The 13,951-nt window shown below is 41.5% G+C and overlaps 1 protein-coding gene across 1 annotated transcript in view; it reads left to right on the forward strand.

Moving 5' to 3' along the window:
* The first annotated feature begins 2,442 nt into the window (after positions 1–2,442).
* Positions 2,443–13,951, forward strand: part of ISCA1 (iron-sulfur cluster assembly 1) — a 55,426-nt gene continuing 43,917 nt past the window's right edge. Inside the window, exon 1 of the mRNA XM_029617164.1 lies at positions 2,443–2,670. Within this exon, the coding sequence (XP_029473024.1) occupies positions 2,518–2,670 (153 nt within the window). The 5' untranslated portion in view covers positions 2,443–2,517. The remainder of the gene's footprint in view (positions 2,671–13,951) is intronic.

The following is a 13,951-nucleotide window of genomic DNA, read 5'->3' on the forward strand; positions in this document are numbered from 1 at the left end:
CCCTATTGTCAAGGAAATCAGAGAGCAGATGAAGCAGCAAAAAGGGGCAACTCGGGAACCCTTCCAAGCAGTATTAATTGCATCGAATCATCAGGCTTCAGGCAGTCCTGGAGCTCATCACCAATGACTGCTTTCGCTCTTAAACTCTGGGCAAAACAAAATACCAAAATTATGACTGCAGTGTACCAGAATAGATTGGTTTTAGATTATCCTCTGGCCCAGGAAGGAGGGTTTGTGGAACATTTAACCTCTCCAATTGTTGTTTACAGGTAGATGACCAAAACAAGGTTATCCAAGACATCACTGATCGCATGGTCAAGATGGCACACGTCCCTGTCCAGCAATGGAATAGTGCTTGGGACTGGACCAATGGATTCCGTGGTTGGTTTTCCATGATCGATGGATTTAAGAGCTTGTTTGTTATCCCAGCCAGTTTAATTCTGTTTTGTTTTTTAGGACCCTGAATTATTCCTTTCTTGCTCAAACCGCCTTCGTCAGGTGATGAAGGACATTGCTGAATGCAAAACCGCCACGCAGCTTCTGTCACTGTACATGTATTCCTCTGAGCCTATAGAACCTGTTTAACCATCCTCATGTTTTATCCTGGGCCATCTTCCCATACATGACAAGTTCGGGCTACAAAGGGGGGTGGAGCCATTAGGGCCCATCCGTCTCAAACCCGTGAAGAAACCATCGGACTGTTTGGGAAATTAGGGCCCCCTGAGAACACAAATTGCTAATTTTTCTTGTTTCTGTTTCTTTCAGCTCCACAGTTGCGTTGTGATGGTGTGATACTTTTCATAAATAATGATAAGTATCAAAGGGGGGAATGAAGGGGTCTGAACGCTTCAACCTGACAAAGGACTTCATGTACCAGAATTCCCTGCTTCATGACGGGTTTACTTACAGTCTGCAATACAGCTGTAATTAGGACATTGAGAAACTCTCTGTCAGCACATTGCACATTTTCATTTTTTGGCTTCGCTGTTCTTATTCTCTGATAAGCTTTCACTGCTGTAACCTAGATTAGAACAATGGATGTATTATGTGATGGGCTGTATTACTGCAGACTCGCGAATTCCTTTCCAGAACTGCAAGTCCCAGCAGCCTCTCCTGCAGAACATGGGAGAAGTTTCACGAAAGTTCCAGGGTGTCTAGGGAGGGGGTCAGTAGCCCCTTCAGCCGGAATATGCTCGCTCAGCAATGCTTAGAACGCATGTGTAAAAGATAAGAACTGTAAAGTGCATAAGAGTCTGCTCCTGGAGGGGAGGGGCATGCAGTTGTACTGAGCCTTTGTCTTAGCTGCATCTTGCTGGCAATAAAAGTCTATCTTTACGGATCAGTTGTCTGGACCTCCTTACTGACTAAAAAGAGACGGTTACAAAAGGAATTGAGAATTAAACAGACGATATCATAATGCCTCTGTATCACTCCATGGTGCGACTTCATCTTGAGTATTGTGTGCAGTTTTGGTCACCAAATCTCAAAAAAGATATAACAGAATTAGAAAAGGTACAGAGAAGGACAACCAAAATGATAAAGGAAATGGAACAATTCCCCTATGAGGAAAGGCTAAACATATTAGTACTCTTCAGCTTGGAGAAGAGATGACTGAGAGGAGATATGATAGAGGTCTATAAAATAGTAAGTGGAATGGAACAGTAAATGTTAATTGGTTGTTTACTCTTTCAAAAAGTACAAAGACCAGGGGACACACAATGAAGTTACTAAGTGATATATTTAAAATTAGTAAGAGAAAATATGTTTTTACTCAGTGCATAATTAAGTTCTGGAATTAGTTGTCAGAGGATGTGGAGAAAGCTATTTGTGTAATTATGTTTAAGAAAGGTTTCGACAAAGCTCCTGGAGGAAAAGTCCATAAACCATTATTAAAGTGGAGTTACAGACATCCACTGCTAATCCTTGGGATAAGCATTTACCTCTTGGGATCCTGCTAGGCATTTGTAACCTGGATTGGCCATTATTGGAAACATGCCTTTGGTCTGACCCAGTATGGCGATTTTATGTTTTTATGGGTGAATTTCTCATTCGCAAAGCCAGATAATCCAAAGAATAAATAAGTACAAACTTTATCTACTCAGTGAACATTTTATGTTCATTATCCTGAACTTGGGTAAAAAAAAAAAACACCAGTTCTTAACTGCATATAGCACTGCTAAGTCTTTATAAATCCTATTTAAACTTGTGCTTGCCAGTTGTTGACACTTCTGTTTGCAACCTTCACCCGTTTTAAACCTGTTATGCAATAGCTGGGGGAGGGAGCGCGCTTGTGTTGTCCTACACCAACACATCCCGTCACGCAGCGCGCCTCTGGGGAGTAAGAAGGCAGAAGAGCTCCAATAGCAACCACGCAATGACGGTAATCTCACTGTCACTCACCTGCCACTGGCCAATAGTAGAGAGCAAGCCGGGTGAAACTGGGCGGCACCTCTGCCGCCATGCTGAACCCCTGAACGGAGGCGGCGGCGGTGGCGGTGGCGTGGCCGCGCCCCCACCATGTTTCGTTACGTCACCACGTTTCTACCTTTTCGCCTGTCGTCCAACTGTGTCCATGGGCAACAGGGGAAAATGTCTGCCTCGTTGGTACGAGCGACGGTCCGGGCTGTTAGCAAGAGAAAGCTGCAGCCTACTCGGGCGGCTCTAACCCTGGTAAGTAAAGCCGCTTCAGCCAAAGGATGCAGGCTGGGCGGTGGCGGAGAGGTCGGGCATGTGCCATGTTGAGCTTCTCCTGGCCCTGTTTTGCTACCGGTTTGGGGGGTTGTAGCCCTGTTTGCCGCGGCGTTTGATGCTGAACGCACGTTCCTTGCTTAGGTTACGAATTGTGACGTAACGTGAGGGGGCAGCTTAGGGTCTTTTCTTTCTGGCTCCCCCGCTCTTCTGTCCGGGGTCCCGCAGAGGTTCATTCCCTGTTGGAAACTACTGCCTGAGGCGACATCAAATAGTTGATAAAGAAGGGCATTGTGATTTGTCAGATGCCACCATGTGACCTTGAGTTGGTGCCCTTCACTGTCAAAACATAAGGTATGGGCTAGTGGTGGGGCAATGTAACCTGAAACTAAATCTTAGTTGAGTAGATGTTTTGGAATGGCTTTCCAAAACCTTTTCTAAATTTTAGGGGAGAGGGATGGGATTTATAGGATAGAACAGTTTGTAACTGAAGTAACGTGTTTAAGGGAGTGTGGACATTTACAATAATGATTTTTTGTTTTTATATTTTATTCTGTTCATTAATGAAGTAGTCACCAAAAAGAAAGAGATTATCTTTATGAGGAAGAACATAAGATTTGCCATATTGGGTCAGACCAAAGAGCCATCAAGCCCAGTATCCCGTTTCCAACAGTGCTCAATCCACCTCACAAAATTCCAGGGATAAGCAGTGGATTTCCCCAAGTCCACTTTAAATGGCTTATGGACTTTTCTTCCAGGAACTTGTCCAAACCTTTTTAAAAAATCTTACTACACTACTAGCTTTCATCACATCCTTCAGTAACAAATTCAAGAGTTTAATTATGTGTTGAGTAAAACATATATTTTATCCTATTTGTCTTAATTATAACACCTAGTAATCTCTCTGAATGCTCCATAGTCTTTATACTTTTTGTAAAGAGTAAAAAGCTGATTTGTATTTACCTGTTCCATATTTTATTGACCTCTATCATATATCCTCTCAGCTGTTTCTTCTCCAAGCTGAAGAGTCCTAACCTCTTTAGTCTTTCCTTATAGAGGCATTGTTCCATCCCCTTTTCAATGTGGTTGCCCTCCTCTGTATGTTTTCTAATTCTGCTGTATATAGAAACATATAGAAACATATAGAAACATATAGAAACATAGAAATGACGGCAGAAGAAGACCAAATGGCCCATCCAGTCTGCCCAGCAAGCTTCCCTCTTTTCTTCTCCCATACTTATCTGTTTCTCTTAGCTCTTGGTTCTAATTCCCTTCCACCCCCGCCATTAATGTAGAGAGCGGTGGAGGAGCTGCATCCAAGTGAAATATCTAGCTTGATTAGTTAGAGGTAGTAGGAGTAGTAACCGCCGCAATAAGCAAGCTACACCCATGCTTATTTGTTTTTACCCAGATTATGTTATACAGCCCTTATTGGTTGTTTATCTTCTCCCCAGCCGTTGAAGCAGGGAGCTATGCTGGATATGCGTGAGGTATCAGTTTTTTTCTTCTCCCCTGCCGTTGAAGCAGAGAGCTATGCTGGATATGCATCGAAAGTGAAGTATCAGGCACATTTGGTTTGGGGTAGTAACCGCCGTGACAAGCCAGCTACTCCCCGCTTTGTGAGTGCGAACCCTTTTTTCTTCTCCCCTGCCGTTGAAGTTATGCTGGATATGCGTGAAGTATCAGTTTTTCTTTTCCCCTGCCGTTGAAGCAGAGAGCTATGCTGGAAATTCGTGATGTATCAGTCTTTCTCCCATGCCGTTGAAGTAGAGAGCCATGCTGGATATGCGTCGAGAGTGAAGTATCAGGTACATTTGGTTTGGGGTAGTAACCGCCGTAACAAGCCAGCTACTCCCCGCTTTGTGAGTGCGAACCCTTTTTTCTTCTCCCCTGCCGTTTAAGCAGAGAGCTCTGCTGGATGTGTGAAGTAACAGTTTTTCTTTTCCCCTGCTGTTGAAGCAGAGAACTATGCTGGATATGCATTGAAAGTGAAGTATAAGAATGGAGTGATCAAGCTAGTTGAAAGGCATCAGGAATAGAGGAAGGTGGAGGTAGTAATTTGGATATTTGGTTTGGGGTAGTAACCGCCGTAACAAGCCAGCTACTCCCGTCTTTGTGAGTGCAAATCCTTTTTTCCACATTTCCTCTTGCTGTTGAATCTTAGAGTGATGTTGGAGTCACAGTAACCATGTGTATGTTTATTGACTAAGGGTATTGTCTCCAGGCAGTAGCCATCATTCTGGCGAGTCACCCACTCTTCATTGGCAGCCTCTTGACTTTATGGATCCACAGTGTTTATCCCACGCCCCTTTGAAGTCCTTCACAGTTCTGGTCTTCACCACTTCCTCCGGAAGGGCATTCCAGGCATCCACCACCCTCTCCGTGAAGAAATACTTCCTGACATTGGTTCTGAATCTTCCTCCCTGGAGCTTCAAATCGTGACCCCTGGTTCTGCTGATTTTTTTCTTATGGTAAAGGTTTGTCGTTGCCTTTGGATCATTAAAACCTTTCAAGTATCTGAAAGTCTGTATCATATCACCTCTGCTCCTCCTTTCCTCCAGGGTGTACATATTTAGATTCTTCAATCTCTCCTCGTACGTCATGCGATGAAGATCCTCCACCTTCCTGGTCGCCCTTCTCTGTACCGCTTCCATCTTGTCTTTGTCTTTTTGTAGATACGGTCTCCAGAACTGAACACAGTACTCCAGGTGAGGCCTCACCAAGGACCTGTACAAGGGAATAATCACTTCCCTTTTCTTACTCGATATTCCTCTCTCTATGCAGCCCAGCATTCTTCTGGCTTTTGCTATCGCCTTGTCGCATTGTTTCGCAGACTTCATATCATTAGACACTATCACCCCAAGGTCCCTCTCCTGCTCCGTGCACGTCAGCCTTTCCCCCCCCCATCGAATACAGTTCATTCGGATTTCCGCTCCCCATATGCATGACTTTGCACTTCTTGGCATTGAATCTCAGCTGCCATATCTTCGACCACTCTTCCAGTTTCCTTAGATCCCGTCTCATTCTCTCCACTCCTTCCGGCGTGTCCACTCTGTTGCAGATCTTAGTGTCATCCGCAAAAAGACAAACCTTACCTTCTATCCCGTCCGCAATGTCGCTCACAAAGATATTGAACAGGACCGGTCCCAACACCGATCCTTGCGGTACACCACTTAAAACCGCTCTCTCTTCCGAGAAGGTTCCGTTTACCATCACACATTGTCTTCTGTCCGTCAACCAATTTGCAATCCAGGTCACCACATTGTCACTCACTCCCAAGCTTCTCGTTTTATTCACCAGTCTCCTGTGCGGAACCGTATCAAAAGCTTTGCTGAAATCCAAGTATATGACATCGAGCGCTCTTCCTTGGTCCAATTCCTTGGTTACCCAGTCAAAAAAGTCAATCAGATTTGTCTGACAGGATCTTCCCCTGGTGAATCCATGTTGCCTCTGGTCCATCAATTCTCCGGACTGTAGATAGTTCACTATTCTCTCTTTCAGCAGAGACTTCATTACTTTTCCCACCACCGAAGTGAGGCTAACCGGCCTGTAGTTGCCAGCCTCCTCCCTGTTCCCACTCTTGTGAAGCGGGACCACCACCGCTCTTCTCCAGTCTCTCGGCACCACTCCCGTTTCTAGGGATCTATTGAACAGGTCACACAGCGGACCCGCCAGAACATCTCTGAGCTCCCTCAATATCCTTGGATGAATCCCATCAGGCCCCATGGCTTTGTCCACTTTCAGGTTCTTTAGCTCTTCCCACACATTTTCTACTGTAAAAGGATTTTCATCTATTCCACTTCCCTCCACACTGAGCAGATGATTTCAACGTATTATCTACGATGATGCTTATATCCTTTTCCTGGATGGTGACTCCCAGTGTGGAACCTTGCATTATATAGCTGTAATTTGAGTTGCTCTTCCCTACGTGCATTACTTTGCATTTGTCTATATTAAACATCATCTACCATTTGGCTGCCCAGTCTTGCAAGGTCCTCTTGCAATTTCTCACAATTCTCTTGTGATTTAACAGCTTTGAATAATTTTGTATCATCAGCAAACTTGATCGCCTCCCACATCAAGATAATTTATAAATATGTTAAATAAACAGTGGCCCCAGTACAGATCCCCGGGGCATGCTACTATTCACCTTTTCTCCCTTGAAAAAAACTGATCACTAGCCCTACAGGAGTGAAATGATCACGTCTTCCAAAACTGAAGAACAAACATGCGACTGCATTCTAGAAAGTCTGCAAAACTCTTAAAACAGTGGCAGGCAATCCAGCAGTACTGTCCTCGGCTCTCGATCGGTTGGCTTGAATGCAGTCAGTTAGACCATATTCCCAGCTTAAAATATCAGAAGAAACTCAAGTTTTAAATACCAAGCAACACTTTATTTCAATGAAGATCAATTTTGACACTCATGGAATGAGAAGGAATTAAGAGTAGCCACACAGAAAGGAAAGACTGTGACAGCTGTGATAAGTTCCGCCTGGAAGCTCAGTACAAAGGAGGCAACTGGAACTGAGATATAGAAATTGTAGATTGTTAATGGTGAAAGGCAATCCCTTTGCGTAGCTTGAAACAGGAATGGGAGATGCTGCTAGCCTGCAAAGAGCCCAGTTTCAGCTGAAAGAAAATACAGGAAGCAAATTGTCCCCAGCATTCCTAGCGACAAGGGACCAATGAGAGCAGGCAAGAGAAAGCAGAACAGGAAAGCGCCAATAAGGAGATCAAAATTATTCAAAAGACAACAATCTAGAGAGAGCTCTGCAACATGCAGAGAACCAAGCTGTGCAATATCAGTAAGAAGACAGAGTGACAGCATAACTTAAGAAATATAAATACATATTTTCAAACACAACATATATAGCATATATAGAGAGAAAATAATCTAGACTAGGAAATATCAGAGTTGCATGACAGTACAAAATTTGCATTGATCCAAAAGCGGTTTCCTTCTAGGGTCCCCCAAAATTTTCAGATTGTTTCTCAGACTTCTATTTTCATATTTCAAAGTCCCCTTTCAATTCAGTAATTTTGACTTTGTCCTATAACAATGACAGTATTGTCCAATAAGAAAGTTCTTTCCTTCAGTTTATCCACTTTATTTCGAAATAGATGTAACCCCTGGATGAGACAGATCCTTTAACTGGCACCCAGAGACATATAGAAAGAAACGGAGCTCTTTTTGCACAATCACTTCAATGTCTCTATGAAACTCCTTTCCTCCCATTGAACAGCATTACTTTCTGAGGTCCAAGCTTCTAAGTGTGGGGACGAACAATCGTTCTTATACCCTGCTTCTTTGCATTTCAAGGCCTTTTTTTCCCTGTCCCCTGTATACAACACTAAGCTTTACAATACCTCTGCATCCATATAACACACAGGAGAAGAATGGTGGTTTCCAACTTCTTTAGTGATAGATCTGCTCTACTATTTACAATTAAACTCTCTTTATAGTGCAAGTAAATAAATAATAAAATAGCAAGAAGAAATAATAAAATGCTTGTGACACCAGTTCTTCATCAGTCTCTATTCTCAACTGGAAGCTCTTAGATTTACACTGAATTCCTTTTGTTCTCCAGTTTATTTCCCCAATATCCTAGTAGAAGGTGGTTAGAAAGTATAAAATCCCACTGTTTACTCAGAACTTAGTCCCGGGTTTAATCTCTTCCAAGAAATCATTAGAAATCCTTTAACTTGTTATGCAACACCAGAAGGGTACTTCATTCTCTTTCTTGATTCTTTTCACTTCTTAGGCAGTGCCCAATGGGCACTTCTCATTCCCTCATGTAAGACTTCCTCAATAGTAACAAAGTTCTTGTTACCTTTATGTTGTATCTTCCTTGTTTCTCCTGGTAGTGCACTTTACTGGGATTTCTTGCTTTAGATGGAATATGGAACACCTCTGTATCTTTCTGGATGAAATCATTCCCTTTTTAAAAAGTTTGGTGTATTGACTCCCACCCCGGTATCACGAGTTATCAGCTCCAAGTGGACAAAAATATTAGCTAAAATGGAGAAAAATCAAGCAAAAAACAGGAAGGGTAGAATAAAACTTCTCTGCTTCCAAATAGAAGAGAGAATTTAAAAGACCGTTAATGCAAAAATACTCTTCCTCCATATCAGGTCACTTTCAGAACTATACTCAGCACACTGTAGATTTCTACCTTACACCAAATCCAGCCTTGAATACAGGGACACCCCAATCCACTGCAACCAGGGGGTTGGCTCCCTACATAGGACTCTTCCTTACTCCTGTCCCATAACTTAGGTAAAATTACACACGCTCCTCACTGCTTGAAAGTCTAAATCAAAATCCATGAGGGTAGATGGTGCTTTGGGATGATAAACAGCTAGGACACACCACTGCCATGTTCCCACATAAGGGAACAAAACCCAAACCTCTTTCACTTATTTCCTTATTGAACCTCCCCACATAGATAATTGTGCTTTAAGGAAGCAAAAACCTCCATTATAACTTTTTTAGTTGCCCCATGATCCTCTAGCATTAGTTTCTTTTTAGGGATTGGATTTACTTCATGATTGTGGTAAGAAGGTTCCTTGCTATGTTCTGTCATGATAGGAGATCTTGTTTGGATCTTTTGACATATGCCATTGGAAAAGCCTTTTCTGTGTTTTTACTCTGATTTACCATTTGATATGATAATTCTCTCATGGATAGTATTTTTGAAAAAAATCAGTTTTTGCAGGGTTTACTAGGTTTTGGCTTGTTTTTCAGAAAACAAATCTCATATGTCATCTACCAGCAAGCCTTTCCTTGTTTTAATGAAAATCTGAGAACAAACTTAAGATTTATCAAAACTGGAAATATTTGCTTTCAGTTTAGATGCTTGAGATCGGTGTTTCCCAACCAGTATGCTGTGCCTCACTGGTGTGCCTTCAGATCTGATCAGGTGTGCCATGGAAAAGTCACCACACCCTGTTGCTCAAATCCAGGCCAACACCCAAGCTCTTTTCTCAGCACCTTACAGCCACAAGGGACACCAGCAGTGGCTCTTAAACATGTAGGAACTCCTTTCTGAGAATATGTATAATCATGCATGCCTCTTCTTTCTAGGCATGTAATTACACAAAGGGTATATTGAATACAACTCTCTATAATCTTGTCATAAAATTACACAAATTTAGAGAGCCAAATTATATATAGTAAACATACAAAATTTATTTAAATTCACCCACAACCTATGTAGACAATAAAAACTAAGCTAGCACACTCACACATTCATACCAACACATTAAAAAATATGTTCATTGAGATATCACATACAAAATGTAGTCTCTTGCCACGAATATATTGCACATATGTATTTTCTTTACAAACAATCAACAATGTAAATCTTATCTATTGCCATAAGTTTCTTAAACTAAGATGTATAATTCTTGATGTCCGACAAAAGTAGATCACAAGATCTCTTCGTTTCACTCCTCACATGAGGGGCTTCCTCAGGGACCAATGTAATTCACATATATTGCATATGCAGACGCGCTGCAATAAATCAATATAACAGGGATTAACCTCCAACTTAATCTAAAAAACCTTTTTCACCCATAACCAATGAAAATATCTCTTCAATTTTTTAACTCCAAACTTTAACCATTAAAACCCTGCCCAATTCACCATCACCGAACTTAAAAATTATCTCCTAATTCCCTTTATAACCCTATCCTTTAACAATGCCCGTTACAATCAAAACAATGAAAACACAATTTTTTCTTCTTTTTCCTCTTAGCCTATACTGAACCACCTGACAAACTCAGGTCAAATATATATCACGACCACACCTACCTTGAGTTATAAATCATCCAAATGTTTTACTTCATTAAGTTCTTATAAACGCCATCCCTCACAATGTTTTCGATACCTCTGGGGCCATCAATCCAAACACTTCCTTTTTTCACAGCATGTCACGCGGTGTTCCCGCTAATTATTACAAACTGATACTAACTTCAATCCTTTTCAAGGATCTTATAGGACACACCAACCCGTGCTCTCAAAGAACATATCCTGCAACGATATAACCCACAAATTGTTTCTTATACCTAAAGAACTTGCTTACCATTCACCACCAACTACTACAATGCACAGGAAACCTTCCAATACTCACGTTCAGACCGGAAGTGACGTACCACGTCGTCACTCACTGATGAATGAAACTAATGCTGGTTCAAACAACTTTATATGAAGCGAACACAGATAATTGGACGCACTGGCCAATTATCTGATCACAGCCTCAACATAATGTGCAAAAAACAAACCACCCCAGTCCACTTTTATCCTAATCAGAACCCAATAGACCTTGCTGGAACTATTCAACTACCCACCTCTTAATAAAACGCATTCCATTCTATTGGACCATTAAGTCCTGACGGGATCACAGTCTGCCAACTGAAGATAAATTGTTGTTCAATCTTTCTTAACATGAGGGATAAATCTCCCCCATGTTGAAGGGTTACTTGCTTGATCACAAAAAAACGAATATCTTCCACAGTGTGGCTTCTCTCAATCCAATGGCTTACTAAAGGAGCATGTTCCCGCGATGCCTTAATACGGCTCCGATGCTCAACAATACGACAACGAATAGAGCGCGTCGTTTGTCCTATGTAGATTAAATTACACGGACAAATAATAGCGTATACCACTCCACTAGTATTGCAATCAAACAGCCTTGGAATTTTATAGGGAAATTTCAAATGAGGATGACAAAACATTTGACACCGCAGCGTCAAAGGACAAACCGAACACGACCCACAAGGCACTTGTCCATATATCAAACCTGAATCACCTGATATCTTACCCCCCTTAAGTTTATCGTGCAAAGTTTGACGTTTTTTCATGGCGAATACAGGATTCTCCATGAAACAAGGAATAGTTGACAGGATGTGCCAATGGCTTAACACTATATCTTTTATCTGAGTACTCTTCATGGAAAATGGAATGGTACAAACCATCCGGTTTAAAGTCTCTTTTGGATTATAAATCAACAAATTGTCCCTGTTCGAATATAATGCACGTTTGTAGGCTTTTTTTATAACAGACTTAGAATACCCTCTAGCTATAAATCTATCCTGTAACTGAGATGCCTGAATTTTAAACTCGGCAGTGGAAGTACATAAACGGCGATATCGCAAGAATTGACTTATAGGGATGTTATCCTTCAATTGTTTCGGATGAAAACTACGGTAATGTAAAAGTGTATTTCTATCCGTACTTTTCCTGTACACCGTAGTGTCCAACTTCTTTCCATGAACAAAAACCTGCATGTCCAAGAACGTCACAGAATGTTTATGTTTAACCACCGTGAATTTTAAATGTTGATCCCAAGAGTTCAATAAATTCAAAAATATTTCTAACTGTACCCCATTACCACTCCAGATGAAAAATAAATCATCGATATAGCGTTTCCAACATACTATATGTCTAGGCAGCATGCAGGGCACAGATAGCTGGGCCTGTTTTGTGGGGCACCCAGCACCACTTCGTTTTTACCGTCCTGAGCCCCGCCTCCTTTGTCTTCCAGCCTCTGTTCTTTCCCAAGGCTGAGTGAGATGGGGAGAGTGTACTGAGCACTGGATATGACTTACTCTGAGTGTTGGGAGTAGCAGCAGTGAGTTCTGGCAATCACATGCAACAGTCAAGATAACGAACTGTACCAGTTGCCCAACACCACCCTGACTTCTCCTGCGCTTGTATATAGAGGGAGCTAGTCCATGGCAGGTTTACGTCTATCTGGCTTCTCTCTCCCTTTGTTTTAAATTTTGGAAGGGATTGGAGGTGCATTCAGTTAATCCCTAGCTCTTATGTTGGCCATATGAGTCCTCTCCATGTCCACGCTGCTCTGTGGAGGCTGGTGTGCCACATGAGATTTTTGTTAATGTAGGTGAACCTTGTGCCTGAAAAGGTTAAGAAACACTGGTTTAGATGAGGCGTGTATAACTTCGGTCCTCAAGTGCTGCAATCAGGTCAGGTTTTCAGGATAGCCACAATGAAAATGCATGAGATATAGTTACATACAGTAGAGGCAATGCATGCAAATATCTAATGCATAGTCATTGTGGCTGTCGTGAAACCAGACCTGTTTGCTGCACTTGAGGATAAGAGCTGCCTACCCCTGGTTTAGATAAAACTGGTTTGTGAAAAGAATTAATTGTCGTGATGCAGAAATCTCTCAGAATATATAATTGGCACTAAATTTTCCTTCTGTGCAGAATGTTACATTTCTGTGCTTAATTTCACCTACGTTATGTGCTAGAGCTGTGGGCCAACAGGAAGAAGAATGTATTGTCAGCAGTGACCTAATCAGTTTACAGCTGTGGCAGCATAGTGGCAAGATGAAGCTGTGGATGGGGGCAGAAAATAATGGTAAGATTATATTGGAGGAGGGTGGTACGGCGGAAGAGGCAGAAGAGAAGATGTGCTTGGAGAGGAAGAGAAAACAGTGGAGAGAAGTTGGAGGGAGGAGGAGGAGAATGTGGAGAACAACCTTACAATGTTCTCTTAATGCATTTCTTGGAATTCTGTGCCGGTTTGACTTGATCTTTAAACAGTAACTTCTTCTGTGTTGTAGCTTAATTATTACTGATTATGTATTGTTTTTAATATATAGAATTTTAAACTGCATGCAGAATTTAGTTTTTGGTACATAATTCCCCCAAGAGTTAAAAAAAAATAAAAAATACATACTATGATGCCAACATGGATAGACTAGATTTTGAGTGAGTACAGTGAAGAATTCTGAAGCATTGGCTAGTAAGTACAAATGTTTTCCATCTTTTACTAATCTGATGCAAAACAATCCTGGGAAATATTACTAAGGTTTTATTTACTCAGAAAACTGTTCATATTTTCTAGTACAATCAAATATACTTTGTAGAGCAGGTCTTTAAAAATTCCTTTTTTCTTTAGGTACAAAATAGGTGAGGTCTTTGTAAGATGTATAGCTTTGTAAGTGCACTCTATATAAAATCTAAGTGGGCTTTTCTTTTTATCCATGTTGACTGAAAGATTTCTGATTATTTATAAAGATTTCTTTGGTTATTTATAATCTTCTTCAAAAGCAGGTCCAGTAAATCTGACCTGAACAATGTGATTGGTCAGCTAGCTTTCTCAGCTCTTTGCAAGCATTGGAGACCATTTTCAAAGGGATTCTCAATGGGCAGATGTTTACTAGTGGCAAATGCTCATTTGAAAATTACTCCCACCACCGATCACAACCCCAATGCCAGGAAAAGTACACGC

This window comes from Rhinatrema bivittatum, chromosome 1, assembly GCF_901001135.1.
Source record: "Rhinatrema bivittatum chromosome 1, aRhiBiv1.1, whole genome shotgun sequence".
Classification (NCBI taxonomy): domain Eukaryota; kingdom Metazoa; phylum Chordata; class Amphibia; order Gymnophiona; family Rhinatrematidae; genus Rhinatrema; species Rhinatrema bivittatum.